Here is a 24,774-nt window from a genome sequence, read left to right as displayed (position 1 = left end):
CGTCTCGGCCCCCCAAAGTGCTGGGATTACAGGCTTGAGCCACCGCGCCCGGCCATCATCTCCATTTTTTCACAGAAGAAGAAACTGAGGCACAGAGAAATTAGTGAACTTGCCAAAGCCACACAGTAAACATGCGCTCTGGCATTTTATGTTATTTTTATATATTTACTTTAGAGATAGGGTCTCACTGTGCTGCCCAGGCTGGAGTGCAATGGTATGGTCATGGCTCACTGCAGGCTCGAACACCTGGGCCGAAGCTGTCCTCCCACCTCAGCCTCCTGAGTAGCTGGGACCACAGGTGAGCAACATCATGCATGGCTATTTTGCCTACTCACATACTAATTATTATTCATGTGCAATACCCAAGTGACATATCAATGTCATCATAGCTTGTTTCTCTTTGTTTCATAGATTGCTTTGTCCAGATTATCTTCTTGTTCATTGCAACCCTTTACAGTGAAGGAGATGGGGATTATTTTATTGTTTGTTGTTTTGTTTTGTTTTGAGACGGAATTTTGCTCTTGTTGCCCCGGCTGGATTGCAATGGCGCAATTTCAGCTCACTGCAACCTCCGCCTCCCGGGTTCAAGCAATTCTCCTGCCTCAGGCTTCCAAGTAGCTGGGATTACAGGCATGCATCACCACACCACGCTAATTTTGTATTTTTAGTAGAGATGAGCTTTCTCCATGTTGGTCAGGCTGGTCTCGAACTCCTGACCTCAGGTGATCCGCCTGGCTCAGCCTCCCAAAGTGCTGGGATTACAGGCGTGAGCCACCATGTCTGGCTGGCATTACTTTCTTTTCTTTTCTTTTCTATTTTTTTTTTTAAGACAGAGTTTTGCTCATATTGCCCAGGCTGCAGTGTAATGGCACAATTTCAGCTCACCACAACCTCTGCCTCCCAGGTTCAAGCGATTCTCCTGCCTCAGTCTCTCGAGTAGCTGGGATTACAGGCATGTGCCACCACGCCCTGCTAATTTTGAATTTTTAGTAGAGACAGGATTTCTCCATGTTGATCAGGCTGGTCTCAAACTCCCGACCTCAGGTGATCTGCTCACCTCAACCTTCCAAAGTGTTGGTATTACAGGCGTGAGCCACCGTGACCAGCCGGGATTATTTTCTTAATATCGTGACTGAGGCCTTTGGCTCGGAGGGGAAGGGGGTCTCCATCTCACTACCAGTGACAACTGGGGCTCAAATGTGAATCTCGGCCGGGCGCGGTGGCTCAAGCCTGTAATCCCGGCACTTTGGGAGGCCGAGACGGGCGGATCACGAGGTCAGGAGATCGAGACCATCCTGGCTAACATGGTGAAACCCCGTCTCTACTAAAAAAATATACAAAAAACTAGCCGGGCGCGGTGGCAGGCACCTGTAGTCTCAGCTACTCGGGAGGCTGAGGCAGGAGAATGGCGTAAACCCGGGAGGCGGAGCTTGCAGTGAGCTGAGATCCGGCCACTGCACTCCAGCCTGGGCGACAGAGCGAGACTCCGTCTCAAAAAAAAAAAAAAAAAGTGAATCTCTCTCCACCAAGGTCTAGGTGGTGAGAGACACCAGACAAGGGTGGCATCCCTTAAGACCCTAAACATGATGGCTCACTGTGTCCTCTGAGAAGTAATTCTTTATTTTTTTGAGTCAGAGTCTCGCTTTATCCCTCATGCTGCAGTGCAGTGGTGTGACCTTGGCTCACTGCAACCTCTGCCTCCCGGGTTCGAGCGATTCTCCTGCCTCAGCCTCCTAAGTAGCTGGGACAACAGGCACGCACCACCATGCCTGGCTAATTTTTTTGTTTTTTAAAATAGAGATGGGGTTTCGCCATGTTGGCCAGGCTGATCTCGAACTCCTGACCTCAGGTGATCCTCCAGCCTTGGCCTCCCAAAGTGCTAGGATTACAGGTGTGAGCCACTGTGCCTGGCGCCAAGAAATAATTCTTTTTTTTTTTTTTTTTTTTTTTTGAGACAGAATCTTGCTTTGTTGCCCAGGCTGGAGTGCAGTGGCATGATCTCTGTTCACTGCAACCTCTGCCTCCCAGGTTCAAGCGATTCTCCTGCCTCAGCTTCCTGAGTAGGTGGGATTACAGGCATGCGCCACCAGGCCCGGCTAATGTTTGTGTTTTTAGTAGAGACAGGATTTCACCATGTTCGTCAGGCTGGTCTTGAACTCCTGACCTCGTGATCCACCTGCTTTGGCCTCCCGAAGTGCTAGGATTACAGATGTGAGCCACTGCGCTCAGCCCTGAGAAATAGTTCTTACAATTTTCATCCAGTTTTCATCTGAGTCCTATTGTCCTTTGGATATGTGTCCTAAGAGAGAGAAAGAAGAAGAGGGATTGAGGGAGGGGGAGAGACAGTAAGGGGCAGGGTGAGAGAGGGAGAAAGGAGAGAGAGGAAGAGAGAGAAAGGGGAGAGAGAAAATTATGCCACCGTAGTCTAAAGAGAGAGGAAGAGAGTGAGAGAGAGATGAGAGAGGGAAGGGGGGAGAAGAAGGGAAGATAGAGGAAAGATAGAAGTGAGAGAGAGAGACCATGAGAGAGAGAGAAGAGAAAAGAAAAGGAGAAAAAGAGAAGGAGAGGGAGAGAGGAAGAAAAGGCAGGGTCGGGGAATAAAAGAAGGGGAGAGGAGAGAGAGAGGGGAGGAAGGAGGGAGGGAGGAAGGGAGAGGGAGCGTCTGCTCACACAGGTGTCTCGCATCACCTCCACTCTGGCTGTCTTCCTGCTGTCAGATTCCTACCTGCTCATTGCCCCCCCACAGGCTGTGCCAGCAATGTCCCAGGCCCACGTATGGGAGTGAGCAGGATGCTGACCTAAGAACATTGCCACAGAACTTTCTTCTCCAAGTCTAGATACCGCAGAGAAGGTTCTGGAATCCTACCCAGGAAACCAGAAGTGGAGAGTCTTGAGTCTTGCTAATTTTTTTTTTTTGAGATGGAGTCTTACTCTGTCACCCAGGCTGGAATGCAGTGTCGTGATCTCCAGTCACGGCAACCTCCGTCTCCCAGGTTCGAGCGATTCTTCTACCTCAGTCTCCCAAGTAGCTAGGATTACAGGCATGAGCCACCACGCCAGGCTAATTTTTGTATTTTTAGTAGAGACAGGGTTTTACCATATTGGTCAGGCTGGTCTCAAACTCCTGACCTTGGGTAATCCACTCGCTTCAGCCTCCCAAAGTGCTGGGATTACAGGTGTGAGCTACCATGCCCGGCATGGGTCTTGGTAGTTTCTTTTTTTTCCTCTTTTTCTTTTCTTTTCTTTTCTTTCTTTCTTTCTTTCTTTCTTTCTTTCTTTCTTTCTTTCTTTCTTTCTTTCTTTCTTTTTTTTTTTTTTTTTTTTTTTTTTTTTTTTTTTTTTTTTTTTTTTTTTTTTTTTTTTTTTTTTTTTTTTTTTTTTTTTTTAGATGGAGTCTTGCTCTGTCACCCAGGCAGGAGTGCAGTGGTGCGTTTCAGTTCACTGCAACCTCCACCTCCTGGGTTCAAGCTATTCTCCTGTCTCAGCCTCCTCAGTAGCTGGAACTACAGGTGCGCGCCACCACTCCCAGCTAATTTGTATATTTTTAGTAGAGACGGGGTTTCACCATACTGGCCAGGCTGGTCTCGAACTCTTGACCTCAGGAGATCGCCCTTCTTCAGCCTCCCAAAGTGCTGGGATTATAGGTGTGAGCCACCGCACCCAGCAGCTAGTTTCTTTTGATGGTACTTGGGGAATAAAATCTGGGTAAATCTAAGTGATAATGCTTACTTTGATTCAAGGAGTGCTTTTTAGTTCCTGGTGAGTATGAGGAAAACTGACACAAGGGCAGCACCGAGGGAAGTTTAGTTAATGACTGTGGTGCCTGCAGTGGCATCAGAAGAGGACCTGAACTGGCCAGGCGCGGTGGCTCAAGCCTGTAATCCCAGCATTTTGGGAGGCCGAGACGGGCGGATCACGAGGTCAGGAGATCGAGACCATCCTGGCTAACACGGTGAAACCCCATCTCTACTAACAATACAAAAACTAGCCGGGCGAGGTGGCGGGCGCCTGTAGTCCCAGCTACTCGGGAGGCTAAGGCAGGAGAATGGTGGGAACCCGGGAGGCGGAGCTTGCAGTGAGCTGAGATCCGGCCACTGCACTCCAGCCTGGGTGACAGAGCGAGACTCTGTCTCAAAAAAAAAAAAAAAAAAAAAAAAAAAAGAGTCGGAAGAGGACCTGAGCACATGGAGCTGGGCACTGTGGAGACTTGTGCATGGGGATGGGTGGGCAGTTGCGGCTTTCCGCTCCTAGGGTTCATTTCCTTTTAGAAAATGACATCGTTTTCCAGAAAACTAGACAACTGTAGTCTCATTTTTAGAAACTAGTATGTTGTGCAAAGGACATACAGCATCAAAGGTAGGAAGGGGTGTTGTAGAGATGAAAACCATTCCCAAAAATTTGTGCAGCTCTGAGTCAGAGACGTCTAGACCAGAGGATTACACTCCAATGATGTGATGCGGGGCAGCCAGGCAAGCTCCTAGCAGAAACCTGGTGGATGACCTGGAGGTTTTCTTTTTTGAGACAGAGTTTTGCTCTTGTTGCCCAGGCTGGAGTGCAATGGCACGATCTCGGCTCACTGCAACCTCCGCCTCCCAGGTTTAAGTGATTTCCCTGTCTCAACCTCCCAAGTAGCTGGGATTATAGGCGCCTGCCACCATGCCCAGCTAAATTTTTTGTATTTTCAGTAGAGACGGGGTCTCACCATGTTGGCCAGGCTGGTCTTGAATTCCTGACCTCAGGTGATCCACCTGCCTTGGCCTCCCGAAATGCTGGGATTACAGTCATGAGCCACCACGCCCGGCCAAGTTGGAAGTTTTCTAGAATAAGCGGAAACAGGCTCTTCCAGGCAAAGCAACAGAGGGAGCCAGCAGAACCCGCTTTTCCCTTCTGTGGGACTCCCAGCCGCCAGTCAGGTAGCTGCAAAGAGCTTTAGGGTTTCCAGGGGATCGCTGCCAAGTGGACATAAAACATTTGAATAGACATTCCCTTCTCTATTTCATAATTGTATGTATGTATGTATGTATGTATGTATGTATGCATTTATTTATGTATTTATTGTTTTATGTGAGGCAGAATCTCACTCTGTTGCCCAGGCTGGAGTGCAGTGGTGAGATCTCAGCTCAATATAACCGCTGCCCCCTGGGTTCAAGCAATTCTCATGCCTCAGCCTCCTGAGTAGCCGGAATTACAGGCGTTCACCACCATGCTTAGTTAATTTTTGTGTTTTTAGTAGAGGCAGGGTTTCTCCATGTTGGCCAGACTGGTCTCGAACTCCTGACCTTGAGTCAAGAGTGATCCTCCTGCCTCAGCCTCCCACAGTGCTGGGATTACAGGCACGAGCCACCACGCCTGGCCCACAAAGCAAAACCACAGAGCCCCAAGCCAATGATCTAGCTGCTTTGGTCTATATTTCTGTGAGCACCCCTAAGGCACCAGACCCTGTGGGGCCAGTGGTCACTCTTCGGCCAGGGCACTTCTCAAGGCTGGTTGCGCTCATTCCCCTCTCCAGCCAATCTCCAAGGCCTGCCCAGGCATACGGCACCTCTCAAACAGCTGCTGTGGAGCCATGGTTTGCCAAGTTCTCCTTGTGCCTCAGGCACTGTGCTAAGAGCTTCAGGAAGGTAATCTCACCCAGTTCTCATAAAGTTCATGTGGCTTTAGGTTTAATACCTTCATTTTACAGGTTAGAAAACTGAGGCTCGCAGAGGTGTTTGTGATGCAGCTCCAGAATTCTTACTATAATCTACCTGAATTTAAAAGGATCCAAGTTTAGCCATTCCACCATGTGGCCCCTCCTGCATGTTTCTCCAGCCTAGGCTCTCAGCAGCCTCCTGTGGGCTCTCTCTCACTGCCTGTCTTCGTCCCCTCTGGCCACCTCCTCGCATTGCCCGGCACAGGCTCGAGCACTGCCCCCTCGCACTGACACCAGGCTCTTACAGGGCTTCCTGCTTTGCACCTGCAGCCTGCCCCTCCTCCACCCACATGGCTCCAGAAAGGTCTGCCCGGCAGACTCCTGAGTCTCAGGCAGTCCCTGCAGAGAGCCCTCCCCAGGCTCCCTCTCCTGTTCCCTTATAGCCATTGGGAGATATCTGTCATGATGTCATCAGATTATCACTGCTCTCCAAGAAAGGCCTTCCTACTGGGCAAAGAATGGGCTGATTTCTACCAAGCTGGGTGATCCCCATCATGGGAGTCAGTCAAGCACTTGTCAGGGATAGTGAAGGTTCTTGCAGTCGGAAAAATCTGGAATCTCAGATCCAACCAGGGTAACCAATGTTGACTTCATTCAGGCTCTGATTTTTTACTGCAGTGATTCTAGAAGCAGAGGGCCATGGGGCTGGCACAGTGCAAGAAGTCCCTATAGGTATGTTAAGAAGAAGAACCTGGGCTGGGTGTGGTGGCTCACGCCTGTAATCCCAACACTTTGGGAGGCGGAGGTGGGCAGATCATCTGAGGTTGGGAATTCGAGACCAGTCTGACCAACATGGAGAAAGCTGTCTCTACTGAAAATACAAAAATTAGCTGGGCATGGTGGTGCATGCCTGTAATCCCAGCTACTCAGGAGGCTGAGGCAGGAGAATTGCTTGAACCTGGGAGGCGGAGATTGTGGTGAGCTGAGATTGCGCCATTGCACTCCAGCCTGGGCAACAAGAGCGAAACTCTGTGGAAGAAGAAGAAGGAGGAGGAGAAGGGGAGGAGGAGGAGGAGGAAGAAGAGGAGGAAGAAGAGGAAGAAGAAAAGAAGAGGAAGAGGAAGAAGAGGAAGAGGAGGAAGAGGAAGAGGAGGAAGAGGAAGAGGAAGAAGAGGAAGAGGAGGAAGAGGAGGAAGAGGAGGAGGAGGAGGAGGAGGAGGAGGAAGAAGGAGAAGGAGAAGGAGAAGGAGAAGGAGAAGAAGAAGAACCTGAATCTGCATCCATGCAGTGGGCATCCATGAAGTGGGCTCCCAGGGCCCATGTTTGTAGAGTTGGTGTGCAGGTGCAGTTTTTGGAAACAAGGTTCTGTATTAGGGTTCTCCAGAGAAACAGAACCAATAGGGCATATGCAGATATAAAGGAGAAATTTATTTATTTATTTATTTTTGAGATGGAGTCTCGCTCTGTTGCCCAGGCTGGAATGCAGTGGTGCATTCTTGGCTCACTGCAAGCTCTGCCTCCTGGGTTCACGCCATTCTCCTGCCTCAGCTTCCCGAGTAGCTGGGACTACAGGCGCCTGCCACCACACCCGGCTAAGTTTTTATTTTTTTATTTTTTAGTAGAGACGGGGTTTCACCATGTTAGCCAGGATTGTCTTGATCTCCTGACCTCGTGCTCTGCCCGCCTTTGCCTCCCAAAGTGCTGGGATTACAGGCGTGAGCCATCGTGCCCAGCTTAGAAGAAATTTATTGTAGGAACTGGCTCACACAGTTATGGAGGCTAAGTTCTACATCTGCAAACTGGAGACACAGGAAAGCTTGTGGTGTAATTGCCAGTCTCAGTCCAAAGGCCTGAAAACCAGGAGCACTGGTATTTCAGGGCAAAAGAAAATGAATGTTCCAGCTCAAGAAGGAAGGGGAAGAATTCACCCTTTTTCTGCCTTTTTATTTTCTACTTGGGCCCTTGAAGGACTGGATGGTGCCCACCCAAATTGGTGAGGATGGATTTGCTTTACTCAGTCTACCCATTCAAATGCTAAGCTTTTTCAGAAATGCCCCACCCACACACCCAGAAATCACATTTTACCAGCTATCTGGGCAGCCCTTAGCCCAGTCAAGTTGACATCTGACATGAACCATCACAAACACCAAGGTTACATACATTCCGAAAAGGTGCTAAGACATGGAAAAGCTGAGGTGCCTCTAGCCAGGCCTGCCAAGTGTAAAGCCCACTTTGTTGAGTTGTAGGTGAGGATTCGTGTGTTTGGGAAGAGAAAAAGGAAGAGAGAAAAGGGCCAGATGTTCCAATAAGAGTCTCAAGGGACTTAGTATCTTTTTTTTCTTTCTTTTTTCTTTTGAGACAGAGTCTTGCTCTGTCACCCAGGCTGGAGTGCAGTGGTATGATCTCAGCTCACTGCAACCTCCACCTCCTGGGTTCAAGTGATTCTCCTGTCTCCGCACTTCACTCTGCCTCCAGAGTAGCTTGAACTACAGGTGCGTGCCACCACTCCCAGCTAATTTTTGTATTTTTAGTAGAGACGGGGTTTCATCATATTGGCCAGGATGGTCTCGATCTCTTGACCTCATGATCCGCCCTCCTCGGCCTCCCAAAGTGCTGGGATTATAGGTGTGAGCCACCCTGCCCAGCTGAGACTTCTTTTTTTTTTTTTTTTTTTTTGAGACAGAGTTTTGCTCTGTAGCCCAGGCTGGAGTGCAGTGGCCGGATTTCAGCTCACTGCAAGCTCCGCCTCCTAGGTTCCCGCCATTCTCCTGCCTCAGCCTCCCGAGTAGCTGGGACTACAGGCGCCGCCACCTCGCCCGGCTAGTTTTTTGTATTTTTTAGTAGAGACGGGGTTTCACCAGGTTAGCCAGGATGGTCTCGATCTCCTGACCTCATGATCCACCCGTCTCGGCCTCCCAAAGTGCTGGGATTACAGGCTTGAGCCACCGCGCCCGGCCGAGACTCAGTATCTTAAGGCAAAACACAGGCATTTGCTCATGCTCCAACTTCACAGTTCTCTGAACACCCTGTAGAGCTTTGTAACTCCATCCTGTGTAATGTTTCCTGCTTCTCTTTCAGTTGGTCTTTGGGAAATACTAACTTAAGTGACAGAAAATAAGAAATAAGGGAAAATATCCAAGTCCTTGCTCATATACCTCCCTTGATCTAGGGATACAAATTATCAGATTTTTGCGGCGGCAAAGACAATCTTCATTGCAATGACAAGCTTCCAACACATCTTCTAAAACTCCTACAGGGGAGAAGCAAGAATGAGTCTGCAGAGAAGGGCTCAGGGAGGAAGGAGATTGGCGGGAGGTTCTTGCCCAGACTTCCCTGCCCTCTGCTTGGCATACTAGGAGGGAGAGGCCACTTTTGGCATATTACTGCTTTTTTTTTTTTTCAGCTAAATGTTGGGGACTTTTGCTTTCAAATTTGAGATTTTTTTTTGGATGGTTAAGGATGGAAAAAATGCACATTCCCTTTTCCAGATACTTGTTCATGCCCTGTTTTTGTCTAATTTCTTGGAAACTCGAAGTTGCAGCCTGGGAAGTGGGGAGGCCCTGGGCTGGGGAAGCGAAGCTCTGGAAGGGGCCCAGGTCCTGACAGGGGATCCAGAGAGGCTTCCCTTCATGTGCCTCTGGACGAGGTGTGGGGAACCTGGGGAGCAGCCGCCCCAGCCAAAACAGAGTGCATGGGGATACTGGAGCCTGGTTTTTCTTCTCCTTTCTTGAGATACTGCCAGGGAGTATAACCACAGATACTGCATGAATGAGCACCCAAATCAATTTTTGCTAAACAAAGGTGTGGCTGGGGCATCCCCTTCCATTGCTACCCCAACAAGGGCAGTGCAGCCGGTGGGGCCATCTGGCTTTGGTGTGAGTAGCAGTTTGGAGAGACTTTAGGAGAGGCTCCCTGACAAAGGGCCAGAGAACCCCAGCACTGCACTGAGTTTTCCTGACTATGAGTTCTCAGGCAAACAACAGTGTCAACTCCAGTAAATGGGTGCCCTAACACTGCACCCATTTGATGCAAATTCATGTTGTCACTCGGCCAACATGGTTTTTGGTATTATGACGGTTTCTGTGATGCACAGAATAGCATGTAATTGGCTCTGGGTGTGAAGGTCACCACAGTCTAATGGAAGAGAGGGTTGAGCAAAGTGATGATTTGGTCCAATTGCACAGAGTGGATGGTGTGGTCAGGCAGCTGGGAAGTAGTTAAGAGTAGCCTCAAGGCCAGATAGTCCTGAGTCCCTCCCACTTTCTTTGCCTGACCAGGTGGGTGACCTTCAACAAGTTGCCTAGAATGTCAGATCCGGTTTCCTTAACAGGACAAAGGGGATTGTAACAGTACCAGCCTCACCCCCTATTCCTAACTCAGCTGGCTGTGGCCTCCTCCCCACCTTCCCCTGTGGCATCTTCCCTGGCACCCCCTGACCCATCTCATTGACTCTTGGCCTGGTGTCTCCTAGAGGGCAGGAAAAATGACTGCCTCATCTCTGAGGGTTGGGGCTTGGTGTTCATGAAGTCTTTGCCTGGGAATAAGTACCCAGATCAGTCTGGGGATGAGAAACGACACAACCTTCCAGAGCATAGCAGGGGGTGTTCAAGTCTTCCAGAAAAACAGCTCTTGTTTCTCCTTGTGTGGTGGGAGTGGAGTCAGAGCATGGCTCAGGCCCCACATTCTCAGCTGTTTGGATCTGGAGCCTCCAAGTTTCTGTTGGTTGCTTCTGAAAGTCTTTTCCAGGATAATTATTCTTGCTCAGTTTCTTTGCCATCTCTGATAAGCTGTTTTCCCTGCTTCCCCCGCTGCCCTGAAGGGGCCAGAGGAGCAGGGCAGGACCCCAGGGCTGCGGATGGGTTAGGCAGTTCTGCTCCCGGATCCAAAGTTTTGGAGGTGACTGTCCTCCAAAACTTGCCCTGGGCCCTGCTCCGAGTGGGATGATGAGACCGCCTGCTCCACGTGGCAGATGAAATCTAGGTCTCTCTTCTGTGGGAGGCTGGCGGGGAAGATGTTTTCCTGCAAAGGACCACAGGACGAACCGCTGATGAAATTTCTCTTGTGACCTCCCTGGAGGAAGAGCACTTCTGATTTCTGCAGAATTTTTCTATTCCTCCGATCTCACAAATGGGGAAACTGAGGCTAAGAGACAGAGTTCAGGGTCATCTGAATCTCAGAGATAGACAGTCAGGATGGACAACCTATAGGCCTTTCCTCCTCTGAGAATCTCTCTGCTCGGGATCGTTTTTCTGGTTTCCGCCTGGCTTGCCTAAATTCTGCTCATTTGTCCCGGCGCATTTTAAGAAGTCATGTGACTTCTAAAGACTTCCCTGACCTCCTCCCTTCATTAGCTGGGTCTTTCAGGGGCTTCTAGGGCACCCTGGGCTTTCCGGAGCGGCTGTGCTCCTTTATGTATGCGCGACCCCACTAGACTGTGAGCCACAGGAGGGAGGGTAGGTCTTGCTCCCGGAGAGCACCTTAATTACAAGCGCTTAATTAAAGAATGAACTGGTTGTGCAGGAACCAGGATCCGAACCAGCCTCCCCAGGTACTCTAACACCGGCCCGGCGGAACCTGCAAGTCTCCAGACCGCTTGGAGCCTGGGCTGCTCAATGGGTCCGATAATCCCGGGTCCCCTCCGCAGCCAGCGAAGGGATGTCCCAGAGCACACCTCGGCAGGGCTGGGGGTCCGGGTGACCTGCGCCTGGAGGCGCGCCGTATTGTTAGGGTGATGAGGCCAGGTGACCCACCAGGCTCGGGGCGCGGGCGCGGGCGCGGGGGCCGGCCGTGGCGATTGCCCGCGCCGCCTCGAGGGGGCCCTGCAGCTGGCGCGGCGCCAGCCAGGAGGACGGTGCCCGCCCGCGCGCTTACTCGGAGCCCAGCCTCGGGCTGCGGCCATCGCCCGCCGGACGCGCCGCAGGACCTCCAGTATGGGGCCGGGTTAAGGAGGAAACGCCGCCACGCGCCGCCGCCCACTCTTTGTTTCAGGGCCGGCGCGGGCTTTCGCAGGTCGGGCCGCCAGGACGACGCTTGGGGAGAACGCCAAGGGATCTTGGGCTGGGGCGAAACGGTGGGGATGAGAGTATCGGTGAACGCGGGAGGACTGTGAGCTCAGGAGACGGAGATGGGCTCATGGGGAGAGGAACCCAGTTAGGGACCGGGGACCGGTTGGGGCGGCACGGGCAAGGGGTTTGGGCGCGAGTACGGGAGTTTGGGCGCTGGCCGGCGGCGGAACTCAGCAGGAGTCCCAGGACAGGGGGCTGGGGACGCGCGGCCAGCTCCGATGGAGTCGGGGACGGGGCACTGATGCCACAATGGTTTGGAGACAGGGCTTGGGACGCCAGAGATCCACTCGAGTGGGACCCGTGGCGCCCGGGCGCCTGGGACTGAGACTGCGGGCAGAGAACTGGAGCAGTTCTGTCGCAGTCGCCTGTCGGGAAGCTGAGCGGACTCTGTTACCCTAAGGAGTCCTCAGAGACTCCAGGTGGAGATCCGCAGCTAGAGGCTTCAATGTGCAGACTCGAAACCCTTCTCCTACTTTTTCATAGGCAAAACTCTCAGTGCGTCTCTCCCTTTCCCTTTTGAGTGGGTGGACAGGTAGTGGGGTCCTTTTGCGATTCCGTTTTTCCCCGAAGGACGGACCTCGGGCGGGGGGATGTTCCGGGGTGGGGTGGGGTGAGGGGGGCTGTCCCAGGCTGGGGGCCAGCTCTGTGGCATGTGCTTCCTGGCACGCGGGAGCTGTCGCTGACAAGCAGCAGGAAGGAGGGTCCCTGACGTCCCAGGGGTCTCTGTGTCGGTGCTGCGCAGCGGCCTGACATGTGTGTCCGGGGTCCTTTGCTTGGAGTGATTTGAGTGTCTGTGGCGGGAAGACACTTAGGCGTTCCTCTGGCATTCTCCAGACAGTGTCAGCAGGTGACCTGGACTCCAGCGTGGTTGAAAAACTCAAAGCGCCCTCAGGGTGTGGGGCCAGCAGAGAGCACTATTGAGGGTGGTCACAACGCCCTGGGAAGCCCCCAGGCTTCCTTGGGGCCCATTCGCACACTTTGATCTTCCGAGTTGGCTTCTCCCCCATTTTTTTCACTACTTAAATGCATGATCATGGAGGACTCTGAAAAGATACTGGGAAGTATGAATGCAGAACTCATTGTATTAATATTGCATAGCCCTTCAGAACTAACCAACCTTTTGATATTTTGGTAGATTTTCTTGAGGCTTTGGTCTGTGCATATTACTTTTTTAAAGTGCTTTCATGCTTTCCCTTTTGAATGAGGTTTGCTTGTTCTGGTGATTCTGGTTCTTCCCTCTTTGGGGCCTGTGAGGTTATATTTGCAAATCAATCAACAAGTATTAAGAAAGGCTTTTCTGTGCTGAGGCCTTGAGGGCCAGGGTGGGGGTGGGGAGTCTCTGCAGCTGGAGGGTGGAGGGGCAAGGCCATTACCCAGAGATGGAGGTGCTCAGGGTCCTGGTGGGGTGTGGCAGCACAGGGGTGGGGTTGTGTACACAGGGAGCTGACAGGAGGAACTGGCAGCAAGCCAGACTCCTGACCTTAGAAATAGTAATGGTGACCCCGAAGACAAAGTAACAGGAACGCTTATTGAGTGTTTGCTTGTGCTAAATGCTTTCCAGGCATTCATTTCATTTCACCCAAATTACAGTCCTTGGAGGAAGTTGGGATTATGATTACCCCATTTTACAGACGAGTAAACTGAGGCAAAGGAAGGCCAAGTAACTTGGCCGAGATGAAATGAAACATGACACTAGTGCAGCCTGGGATTCTGGGACAGGACTGTGGGGTCCCAGAGCCCTGCTCCTGGCTGCTGCTGCATGTCTGACTGTCGCCTGAATTCTAATGCATGTCCAGACAGCAATTCCTCAGCTGAGGCTGCCATAGCTATCAGCAGCTCAGCTGAATTATTTCTTTAAAAATCAGCAAGATGGAAAAACTAGTAACCCCGGGGCACTACTTATTCCTGAATGCAAATTGATGGTTTTGTTTTTTCTTAAAAAGTATCTCTTTGGTACCTAGTGGTTTGGAAGCCAGCTGCACTACTTATTCTTGAATGCAAATGGGTTTTTTTTTTTTTTTTTTTTTTTACAAAGTATCTCTTTGGCACCTAATGTTTTGATAGTGAGCTATTTGCAAATGTGACTCTGGAAATAAAAGGCAGGAAAGGGGGTGTCAAAGTGTGTTCCTCCACTGCAGGAGGTGTTGCTGAAGGGGATAGCAGAGACCTGAAGAGGAGGCAATATGGCAAGAACAGTGAGTGGAAGGGCTGACCTACTACCATCTGGCAGTCGCAGCTTACATCTGCTTAGCATTCTACACAAGGACCCATTTTACAGATGAGTAAAATACCAAGTAAATTCCTCAAGTTCGGGAACAGTTAGGGATCTGAATGAACCCAGTCCTCTGATTCTATGTGCCCCACCCCTTTCCTAAGATCAGCCTATTGTAAACCACCCCTGTTCAGGGGAAGCCTCTTGTTCCCTCTGTGTCCCTGTGTATGAACTTGCGAGGGGGAGGAACTTTCCACCTTCCTGAGGGCAGAAAGCATTATTTAGATCCCTGCCACTTATAGGAGGCCAGAGACATTTGCTGAGTGCCTCAGCAGCACACTTAGAATTGAGGCTTCGAGGCTTCCTCACAGTGGCCCCATAGATTTCCCAGGGAGGAGGAGCCTCCTGTGTTGCGGGTGGATCTGGTGGGTTTGCTCCATGCAGCAGGGGCTGCCATGGGAAGGGTAGGTCTGGGCGTCTGAAGCTCTCCAGGAGGTGAGTTGACCCTGGGACCCCCGGGTCCTTCCTGTAGGACTCCAGAAATCATTGGGGGATCAGCTAACCCCTGCAAGCCATGCCTGGAATGACCTAGAGCTAGTCCTGTCTATCTAGAATCCTCTGCTGCTATCCTTGTTGATCTAGAATAAGGGATGCTGGTTAGTTGGTTAATTAAGTAGGTGTTTAGTTAACCATCATGACATGGAACACAGTTCTTTCGGCCTCCACAGTGAAGGGCGTGTTGCGTGGCTTCATCTTCACAGGGATTGTGGTTCACAGGTGTGTCATTTCCACGCTGCCGCACTGCTTCTGAGACGCCGAGACAACAAAAATCGCTGCCACCAAAATGCTGCTGAGCAGGGCTACATTCTCCTAGATTGAGAGGGCGTTTTGAATTTTAGAGTATGTTGAGTCCTGATGCAGGTCCGTGTCCTGCTGCAGGGCTTTTCGGGGGCAGCTCGGGCAGGAACAGTGGTTTCCTTGATGTCTGTCCGTTTCTCGTAAAAGCAGAAAACTAGACTCTCCAAGATTCTTGAGCTTTCTGTTTGTACCCTGTGACTCAGGAATGTGTTTGGTACACGTCCACCACTGCAATGTGGGGTTGGAGTGCTGAGCTCGGGGTCCTTCGGGTGTCTCCATTGTCTGTGTGGCAGCATCTCCTGCCATGCTCAGTGTACTTTAGGAGCACCGTGGCCCTCTAGGCACACCTCTAACCACCCCCCGCAACCTCCCTGCCCCATGCACCTGGTGCAGCTCCACCTGGTATCCCTCACCTGTTGCCTCCTACCCTCGCTGGGAGCTGCCTCTGCCAAACAGGAGGGAGGAGGCCAGTGAAAATGAGGGTGACTGAGGAGGGGGGCCATTAACTTGGGGATGAAGTACTGCACGCAATTTAGGGTCCGTCAGAATGCTCCCTGTGTCAGGGAAGGGAGGATTCTTACATGCTGATCTTTCTTTCTTTCTTTCTTTCTTTCTTTCTTTCTTTCTTTCTTTCTTTCTTTCTTTCTTTCTTTCTTTCTTTTCTTTCTTTTCTTTCTTTCTTTCTTTTTTTTTTTTTTAGATGGAGTCTTGCTACCAGTCAGGCCATCTCAGCTCACTGCAATCCCTGCCTCCTGGGTTTAAGCAGTTCTGCCTCAGCCTCCCAAGTAGCTGGATTACAGGCGCACACCACCACACCCAGCCAATTTTTGTATTTTTAGTAGAGATGGGGTTTTGCCTTGTTGGCCAGGCTGGTCTTGAACTCCTGACCTCAGGTGATCCACCTGCCTCGGCCTCCCAAAGTGTGGGATTGCAGGTGTGAGCCACTGCGCCCGGCTGATTTTTTTTTTTTGGAAGGCAGTAGTCTAGTACTCTTTTGTCTCCTGGGCAAAATGAATGAAAGATTATGCTGAAGGATTCTACGTCTGTGATCTAGAAAATTCCCTCTGGCAGAGGGAGGTACTCTCGGAGCTAGGGAAGTGCTCCTCAGAGCCACCCCTCAGGGGAGAGACCTCTCTGTCCCTGTCTCCACCCCAGCGCTGGGCAGGAAGCCCTGGGAACCCTCTGCAAACAGCCCGCCAGCCCTCAGCCTAATAATGCAGCTAACAAGACCCCTTTCCTTTCACTACTCAAGTACCCAAGCTGGCTCTGGCACTTTCTGTTCCCAGTCTGATTGTTGCTAAACCATGCACGTATGCCATCTTGATGGTCTTCCTTTTCGGGAAGAGAGCGCTGAGACAGCGAGCTCAAGTCACTTGTGTGTGTTGTGAGCATACCAAGCCTTGGATCTGAATCCACATCCGTCAGCAATGCTTGGAGTTCTTGCCAAGATGAGGGGTTTGTGCAGTCTCCACCCACAGCCCAGCCCCTGCTGGAGCGGCCAGGCCAAGGCTCAGGAGCTGCGGTGTGCCTGCCGTCTACTGCAGCCAGTGCGCCAGTCCCAGCTGCTTCCTCGGCCCCCAAGGCTGGGCCTTTCTTTACTCTTCCTTCCTCCCTCAACTCTAATTATGGTTCATGTTAGATTGTCTGCCCTTCCTCTTCCTCTTCTCTTTTGGGGAAAGATAATAGCACTTAATACGCCCTTTGCAGGCCTGGCTTTGTTTCTAAGATATCAGAAGAATCTTTAGGAATCTTTCTTCTAGTTGCCCAAGTGAGCGGCAACCTGTCGGCACCCAGGAAGGATGAACATGGGTGCCCTGCTAACGATTACAAGTGCCACTCCTAGCCAGGCCATGCCCCTGGGGACACCGGGGGACATCTCCAGGTGGACTAAAGTGGGTCACCTCCTTTCATTGTGTCTTGGCAGCCACAGTGTGACGTGGCATCTCTTGTGTGTAGAGTTTATGAAACTGCTCCTGAAAAGTAGAGACCAATTCGCTGATGCTTTAAATACACCGGGGTACACTCGTGGCAATACAGAAAGAAAGAAAGAGAGAAAGAGAGAAAGAGAGAAAGAAAAGAAAGAAAAGAAAGAAAAGAAAGAAAAGAAAGAAAAAAGAAAGTCCTCGGGAAGTGGCCGGCCAAGGCCGTTCAGTGCCGTCTGCAGTTGCTTCTCTTTTTACAGGAGAGCCCGGGCTCTGCTCCAGGCCCTGGGATTATTTCTCGCTGGAGGATTCGGGAATCCGCGCTCTCCTCATCACCCTGGAACACAGCTGCAGTGTGTAGCATTTCACTCACTTGGAGCCACACAATAAAAGGCACAGGCCCACATCTGGCTGTGCAGTACAGCGGGCAGGAGAGTGGGCCCTGGGGCACACTGGGCCATTAGCAGGGGCATCTGCATCCTGGCCTGTGCACATTCCTCCCTGGAGCGCCGGGCTGGCTCTGCAAACAAAGGGGCCTGGTCCTGGCATTCTTCTCCACCTTGTAATCCATCACCTTTCTTAGAGGTGTCCCTGGGCGCCTACCCCTTTCATCACTGGCCATTTGGGAGGTAGATCAAAGGTACGCACAGGAGGCTGTGACATAGGCCAGGCTCTGGCATCCCACAAACCTGGGGTAGAACTGCCCTTTGCCCTGGGAGGTTCTGGGGTTATTGTGACTGTGTTTGTCATTTGTCGCCTTTGCAGCCTGGGGTTGTTGTTCCTCCACAGGTTCTGGAGCTCAGGGGTGGGAGCCACGTGGGGTTTTCTTTCCTCCTTCTGGGCTCCAGGCCCAGTGTACTTTGGTCCTGCTGAATTTCCATGGCCCCAGGGGCCTGAAAAGCACCTTGTGGTCCTTTTGGAGAACAACTTCCTCATTCTTGGAGGTGCTAATCTGATCCCCTGGGAGGGAACTGTGTGCCAACTGGTTGACACAGGGGAGGCCAGCGTGATAGAGATGAGTTTTTCGCCAAAGATCAGGGACAGGTGTTTCCAGTTTGTCTCCTCTGGAAAGATCTGCAGAGCTGGGTGGACAGGGCTGGAGGAAAGGGGGCCTGTGTGCATGTCCTGGGTAGGTGCTAAGGGAGATAGGAGGGCTCTACGTGGGTGAAGAATGCATTTCTGTCTTGTCCTGCACGCAGGAGGGAGGCACACTTGTTAATCTGTATTACTCGGAGAGTAGCAGAAGACTCTCAAGTAATGAACTTATCTTTGCTTCTTAATTTGCTTTTTGACTATTTTTCTACAAAATAGTTGTCTTGTAATATGTGCTCATTGTTGACTTGGAAAAGATAGAGAAATGCTAAGGAAAAAGGAAAAATTTTCTTCTAATATCACCTCCACAGAGGTTCATATTTTAGCCTGCTTGTGTGCCATATGTTTTCCGTGCTTTTTTAATTTACCAAGCTGAGATCATACCATATGTATTTTTTTGTATCCTGTATTTTAAAATCAGTGTGGCAGTATAAGCATTTCCCAATCCAGAAATAGCTCTGTGTAAATATGACTGCTGATGACAGTATAGTACTTCAGTATGTGGATGTACCACGATATTTCGACTTCACTATTTGTTCATCGATCATTTACATCCTGTGTTATGCTTGCACATAGGTCTTTGGGCAGATTGTAGCTAGTCATGTTCTTAAAAGGATTTCTAGCAGACTCTTTGACATCAGAGAATACAAACTTTTTTTTTTTTAAACTGTGGTAAAACATGCATAACATGAACTTTGTCGTTTTAATCATGCTTAGCTGTGCAGTTATGCGACATTAGGTACCCTCACGTTGTGCAGCCATCACCCCCCTCGAGCTCCAGAACTCTTTCCATTTTGCAGAACTGAAACTGGGTGTCCCTTAAGCACTAACTCCCTACGTTCCCCTCCCCCCAGTCCCTGGCAACCACCATTCTACTTTCTGTCCCTATGAAACCGACTACATCGGGTGCCTCATACAAGTGGAATCATACAGTATTTGTATTTTTTGTGATTTGTTTATTTCACTTAGCATACTGTCCTCAAGGTTTCATCCACGTGGTAGTATGTGTCACAATTTCTATCTTTTTAAGGCTGAATAATACGGGGTGTGTGTGTGTATGTGTGTGTATGAACAGCACATTTTGTTTATCCATTCCTCTGTTGATACACTTACAGTTCTACACTTCGGCTGTTGTGAATAATGCTGCTATGGACATGGGTGTATAAGTCCCTTCTTTCCATTTTTTTTGGTGAATACAAGCTTTTTGGAGTTCCTTGGCGTATATGGTCAAATTGCAGTTGAGACATAGGGTGCTGGCTGGATTCTCAGGTGTCCCCCCCCCCCACCCGCTGTCCTTAAACATGGCCAGGTTGTCACCCCCAGGGTAAAAACCAGGCCTGCAGGAAAAGGAGGAAAAGGAAGAGGGAGACTTCTTAACCGAGCTATTTTGACAGATTGTGTAAACTCTGTGATTAATGGGATGAGAAAGCAGGAAGAATGTCTTTCATTTAAAAAAAAAAAAAGCCTTCGGGGTTGCTTGGTTTTATTTTCAATTAAAAGGGTCTGATTTTGTTTCTGGAGAATGGTTTTAATTTGGATAAATGGTTCAGTCTGGGAACCGCATGCCAGAGCCTATGATCTATGAGTGCAATTACTCAGGGTTTCCTCGGCTGCTTTTCTGAGGGAACAGTCCAGAGTTGGGCTCGCTCTGGTTTGGCTCTGTTAAACGTGGATGCAGGCCCCAGGGCACTTGGAGTGAGGCGGTTTTTGTGATCAGTCCTTGAAGTGCAGCCATAATGCCCTCCCCATAATGCCTTCCCCAACTGACGGTGGTTAATTTTTACCCTCTAAGAATGTGTTCACAATTCCAAGTCAGGAATGTCAACAGCAGGCTGTTGTTTCCCCCTCCTTGGAACATGTTGAACCAGAATTACTGGCATCTTTTCCAACGTGGGCATTTGCAGAATTGGTGAGATTCGGGGGCTCAAGGAGGAGGCAGACTCATCCTAATGTTCCTCCTCCGGATTACTCGAGGTCCCTGGCTAGGCAGGACTGCAGGCCCAGAGATAGGGCTGTGATGGGTTGTTCTATCTGGGGTCAACTGATGTTTCTTTCCAAGGGGATGCTGGACTGGGGGAGGTGAGGGACTAAATCCTAGGTGGCTTTGAGGAAGGACCTGTTGCGATGGAGGGGCAACGTGGGCAGAGGCCGTGGGCAGGGCCTCCTGCTGTGTTCTAGAGTAGCAAAGGGGATTTACAGAAGGCAAAGAAGAATGCAAAGACACAAGGTAGGGTGTTCCACCCTTTAGGAGAACTGTGGCAAAGCCCTGGGTAACTTTCCATGGTGCTTGCAGATTTGAGACCAATGCCCGACCAACCTAGTGGGCTGGTGGGAGGCAGCGTGGAGGGTGGCAGGGTGTTCCCAGGGTGGGAGGTGGAGACAGTCTGCACTGAAATTTCAATAGGCTTGCTTGTGATGTGGGTGAAGGCATTGCCCTGCTGGCTTGTATCAGGGCATTGGCTCCTGGACCCTCAACAAAGGGCATATTAGCATAATGAATAGTTAAGTCGCTTGGTTGGGCTCCAGTCCATGGGGCCCTGGCCTCTTTCCGAAGGAAGGACTGGTGGGTGGGCCCCACCTCTGGAGATCCAGCCTGCATTGGGACCACACGGTTTGAGAAATGTTTTCCCAGGCCTGGGCCACATGTGCCCCTTGATTTCTGGGGCAGCCCTGGTGGCAACTCCCCACGTATCCCGGTGAGACCGTTCTCATTTTCCACTGGCAAGGATACAGGTGTAACCAGATAATTCTGATGAAAACTTTGAGTGAGACAGGTAACCCGCAACACAGAGAGTAGGTATGTGCTGCTCTTTTTTTTTTTTTTTTTTTTTTGAGACAGAGTCTCATTCTGTCGCCCAGACTGGAGTGCAGTGGCACGATCTTGGCTCACTGCAACCTCTGCCTCTTGGGTTCAAGAGACTCTTCTGCCTCAGCCTCCATAGCTGGGACTACAGACGTGTGCCACCACAACCCCACTAATTTTTGTATTTTTAAAAGTAGAGACTGTTTCACCATGTTGGCCAGGCTGGTCTCGAACTCCTCACCTCAGGTGATCTGCCCGCCTCCCAAAGTACTTTCGGCTTCCCAAAGTGCCGGGATTACAGGCATGAGCCACTGCGCCTGGTCATGTGTTGCTCTTTAACTCCCCACCCCAACCTCCATTAAATAGGAATAGTCCAAAACATAGTTCATTGAGAGCGTACTGTGCATTTTGCTTGTTTTTTTTTTTTTTGAGATGGAGTCTCCCTCTGTTGCCCAGGCTGGGGTGCAGGGGTGCGATCTTGGCTCACTGCAAGCTCCGCCTCCCGGGTTCACGCCATTCTCTTGCCTCAGCCTCCTGAGTAGCTGGGACTACAGGCTCACGCCACCACGCCCAGCTAATTTTTTTGTACTTTTAGTAGAGATGGGGTTTCACTGTGTTAGCCAGGAAGGTCTTGATCTCCTGACCTCATGATCCGCCCGCCTTGGCCTCCCAAAGTGCTGGGATTACAGGCGTGAGCCACTGTGCCAGGCCGGCATTTTGCTTGTTACTAGGGATGATGTGACAACTGGAACGGTGTTCATTCACTTTTAAAAGGCTCACTCTTCTCATGGGATAACAGAACACACTATCATTCATTTTCCTTTTCCCACGAAGGTGTTTGCAGCGGTGGGCATGAGAAGCATAGTGTGTGTGTGACTATCACGCCAATGGTTCTCCCAAACCTGGATCCCAACCTAGGCATTGCCAGTCTCTGGGTGTCACCCTCCCATTTATGATTGTAGGCACTTCTCAGAATGCCCTGGAGGGATGGCCTTACTCCAAATGGTGCCTTGGCTGCCGGGCTGGCTATTTGTGAGTAAAAGATGTTTGTCAATGCTGCTGCTTTTACAACATGCCCACGCCACATCAGCTACAGCTTGTCGGGTGTCTGGTTGTCTGTCTGTGCAGAGCCCATTGGGAGGTCTGTGCAGCCTCACACCTAGCAGTGAGGTGGCCCCTCTGCATGGTCATGCCCTGCGGAGTTGCATTCCTCTCCCTGATGGCTGGCTGCCAGGACCTGTGGGCCCCAGCTAGAGGGGTGGGAGGTGCTGTGACTCCTGCCAAGCTAGCTCTTCACAGGCTGGGTTAGTTCTTCCGAAGCGTGGTTTCCTGGGACACCACGCACGGGGCAAGCACAGCTGTGTGACCAGTGGCATGCTGACAGGGCTAGACACACACTGGGCTGCTTAATGCCGACCTCGGCCTGTGAATCTGTGACCAGGACTCTTGGTGAGCGGCCAGCTGGGGGCTGTTGGTGCTGAGTTCAGCTCTGTAGCCAAAAACGTTCCAGCTGATTTCCAGACAGACCCGGCTTCCGTTTTCAATGCCAAGATGAGCTGGGCGAATGAGTGGGAGCTGACAGAGACTTTTGGCTGACTGTGATCGCTATTGTCTGGAGTCCCCTTGACCCTCTGGAGGTACTGCCTCTCCTTTCATTTGTACATATCGGTTTTTCTGCATGGTTCCGCCTCTTGTCAGCCAGGCTCTGGGGACACCAGCTTTTCCGTTTCCCATACTGCCAGATGGCTTTGAGCAAACAAGAGGAAGGCCCCAGCGTGGGTGCAGCCTGTGGTTGCGTTGTCCTGCCTGTTTACCCTGGGGGTGAAGCGGAAAGGGAGCAGGCTTTGTAGGAACCCAGGTGGCACCCCTTCTCATCCCTGCCACTTGTTCTCCTTGTGGTCCTGGGATCTTCCCCAAACTTCTCTGAAGTTGTGCTGAAAACTGGATTGATAGTACGGACCTCACTGAGCTGTTAGGAGTAGCTATCGACACCCTGTACCCGAGGTTCTCTCCAATGGAAACCAGGTAACCTTCGATTCCTTTTCTTTCATCTGTGGTTGGTCATCTGGGTGGGACGCTGACCACCGGAGGCCTGGTGCCCTGTCCTGAGGCCCAGTTAGCCATGGCCTTCATCTGCTCACATTCTGTGGATTGGGTTGTGTAATATTTGTTTGTATCCCTCAGTTCTCCAAGGACAAGAAGGCTGCTGCTAAAAAAAAAAAAAAAAAAAAAAAAAAAAAAAAAGATAAGAGCTTTGGAGGGGACCGGGCGCGGTGGCTCACGCCTGTAATCCCAGCACTTTGGGAGGCCGAGGCGGGCGGATCACGAGGTCAGGAGATCGAGACCATCCCATCCCGGCTCACATAGTGAAACCCCATCTCTACTAAAATACAAAAAACTAGCCGAGCGTGATGGCGGGTGCATGTCGTCCCAGCTACTCGGGAGGCTGAGTCAGGAGAATGGCGTGAACCCGGGAGGCGGAGCTTGCAGTGAGCCGAGATCGCGCCACTGCACTCCAGCCTAGGCGACAGAGCGAGACTCTGTCTCAAAAAAACAAAAAAACAAAAAAACAACAAAAAAAGAGCTTTGGAAGGAGCTTAGAGTTAGCTACATGTACTTGCCAAGGTGTGACATCACTCAGAGCCTCCATTCCATCCTCTGGACAGTCAGGAGTTGGCCTCCCAATCCGCTGCCCACTGGGCACACTTCACAATGGGAGGAGACAGTTACACATCTAGATGGAAACATTCTAGAAGTGATTGCTTATGAGGAGAGAGGGAAATGCTGGCACATTTTCCCAGGATTTTGTTCATGTTTTATTAGGGCCACAACTTTTGTTCTTGGAGTTTTGCTTTGTAACTTATTCCTTTAACTTGCAGAAGAGAACCATTTACAACTCATCTTACAGACTTGAGAATCTAGCCTACTGTTATTTCCTTGGAAAATAGCCACATTGCTAGTTGTTGTGTTATTGAAAGTTGATGACAATGCCCCAGCAGTCCATGCAGGTTCGCTGAGAAGAGTTGCACCTTCGGAGCTGTGACTTCAGCACAAAAAAATATTCTTCTTGGACATGTGTTGTGGGGTTTGCTTGCTTCAAATCCGTACTGCCAAATGGCATGAATCATCTCCTTTTCTTCCTCTCAAAATGTATTCCAGTCTTGATGCAGACGCATCAGCACTGTGTAATCCCTTGTGTAATATTTATTTATTTGTTTTTTCTTTTCTTGAGATGGAGTCTCGCTCTTGTCGCCCAGGCTGGAATGCAATGGCGTGATCTTGGCTCACTGCAACCTCTAACTCCTGGGTTCAAGTGATTCTCCTGCCTCAGCCTCCCGAGTAGCTGGGATTACAAGTGCGTGCTACCACGCCCAACTAATTTTTGTGTTTTTAGTAGAGAGGGGATTTCACCATGTTGGCCAGGCTGGTGGCGAACTCCTGACCTCAGGTGATCCGCCTGCCTTGGCCTCCCAAAGTGCTGGGATTACAGGCGTGAGCCACCGTGCCCGACCCATTTTTTCTTTTTATTGAGACAGAGTCTTGCTCTGTCACCCAGGCTAGAGTACAGTGGCACAATCTTGGCTCACTGTAGCCTCTGCCTCCTGGGTTCAAGTGATTCTCCTGCCTCAGCCTCCCAAGTCGCTGGGATTACAGGCGACCATCACCACGCCCAGCTAATTTTTGTATTTTTAGTAGATGAGGTTTTCCCATGTTGGCCAAGCTGGTCTTGAACTCATGACCTCAGGAGATCCACCCACCTTGGCCTCCCAAAGTGTTGCGATTATAGACGTGAGCCACCACGCCTGGCCCCTGTGTAGTATGTATGTATACATGTATGTTTGTGACGGAATCTCACTCTGTCACCCAGGCTGGAGTGCAGTGGTGCCATCTTGGCTCACTGGAACCTCCACCTCCCTGGTTCAAGCAATTCTCCTGCCTCAGCCTCCCGAGTAGCTGGGATTACAGGCTCGCATCACCACATCCAGCTAATTTTTTTGTGTTTTTAGTAGAGGCGGGGTTTCATTATGTTGGCCAGGCTGGTCTGGAACTCCTGAACCCAGGTAATCTACCCTCCTCGGCCTCCCAAAGTGCCGGGATTACAGGTGTGAGCCACTGCACCTGGACCCTTGTGCAGGTTTTGTTCTTATAAAGATGTTGGGTATCCAGCAGACTGGTCCTGGGAAAATGGC

General features: G+C 50.7%; 2 protein-coding genes across 2 annotated transcripts in view; one reads left to right on the top strand and one right to left on the bottom strand.

The window, feature by feature from the left end:
* Window positions 1–17,168, bottom strand: part of LOC108539398 (carnitine O-palmitoyltransferase 1, muscle isoform-like) — a 33,785-nt gene extending 16,617 nt beyond the window's left edge. The window contains exons 1-5 of the mRNA XM_017888047.1: window positions 17,063–17,168; window positions 12,171–12,376; window positions 11,779–12,024; window positions 11,504–11,689; window positions 10,583–10,651 (exon numbers count right to left, since the gene is read on the bottom strand). Coding sequence (XP_017743536.1) covers window positions 10,583–10,651; window positions 11,504–11,689; window positions 11,779–12,024; window positions 12,171–12,376; window positions 17,063–17,168 — 813 coding nt within the window. The remainder of the gene's footprint in view (window positions 1–10,582; window positions 10,652–11,503; window positions 11,690–11,778; window positions 12,025–12,170; window positions 12,377–17,062) is intronic.
* A 5,125-nt stretch (window positions 17,169–22,293) lies between these two features.
* Window positions 22,294–24,774, top strand: part of TNS3 (tensin 3) — a 311,508-nt gene continuing 309,027 nt past the window's right edge. The window contains exon 1 of the mRNA XM_017888090.1: window positions 22,294–22,609. The gene's annotated coding sequence lies outside the window, so the exon portion shown is untranslated. The remainder of the gene's footprint in view (window positions 22,610–24,774) is intronic.

This window comes from Rhinopithecus bieti, unplaced genomic scaffold (genome assembly GCF_001698545.2).
Source record: "Rhinopithecus bieti isolate Rb0 unplaced genomic scaffold, ASM169854v2 scaffold_17174, whole genome shotgun sequence".
Taxonomy (NCBI): Eukaryota; Metazoa; Chordata; class Mammalia; order Primates; family Cercopithecidae; genus Rhinopithecus; species Rhinopithecus bieti.
The sequence above is the reverse complement of the archived record's forward strand: the minus strand, read 5'-3'. Positions and strand labels throughout refer to the sequence as shown.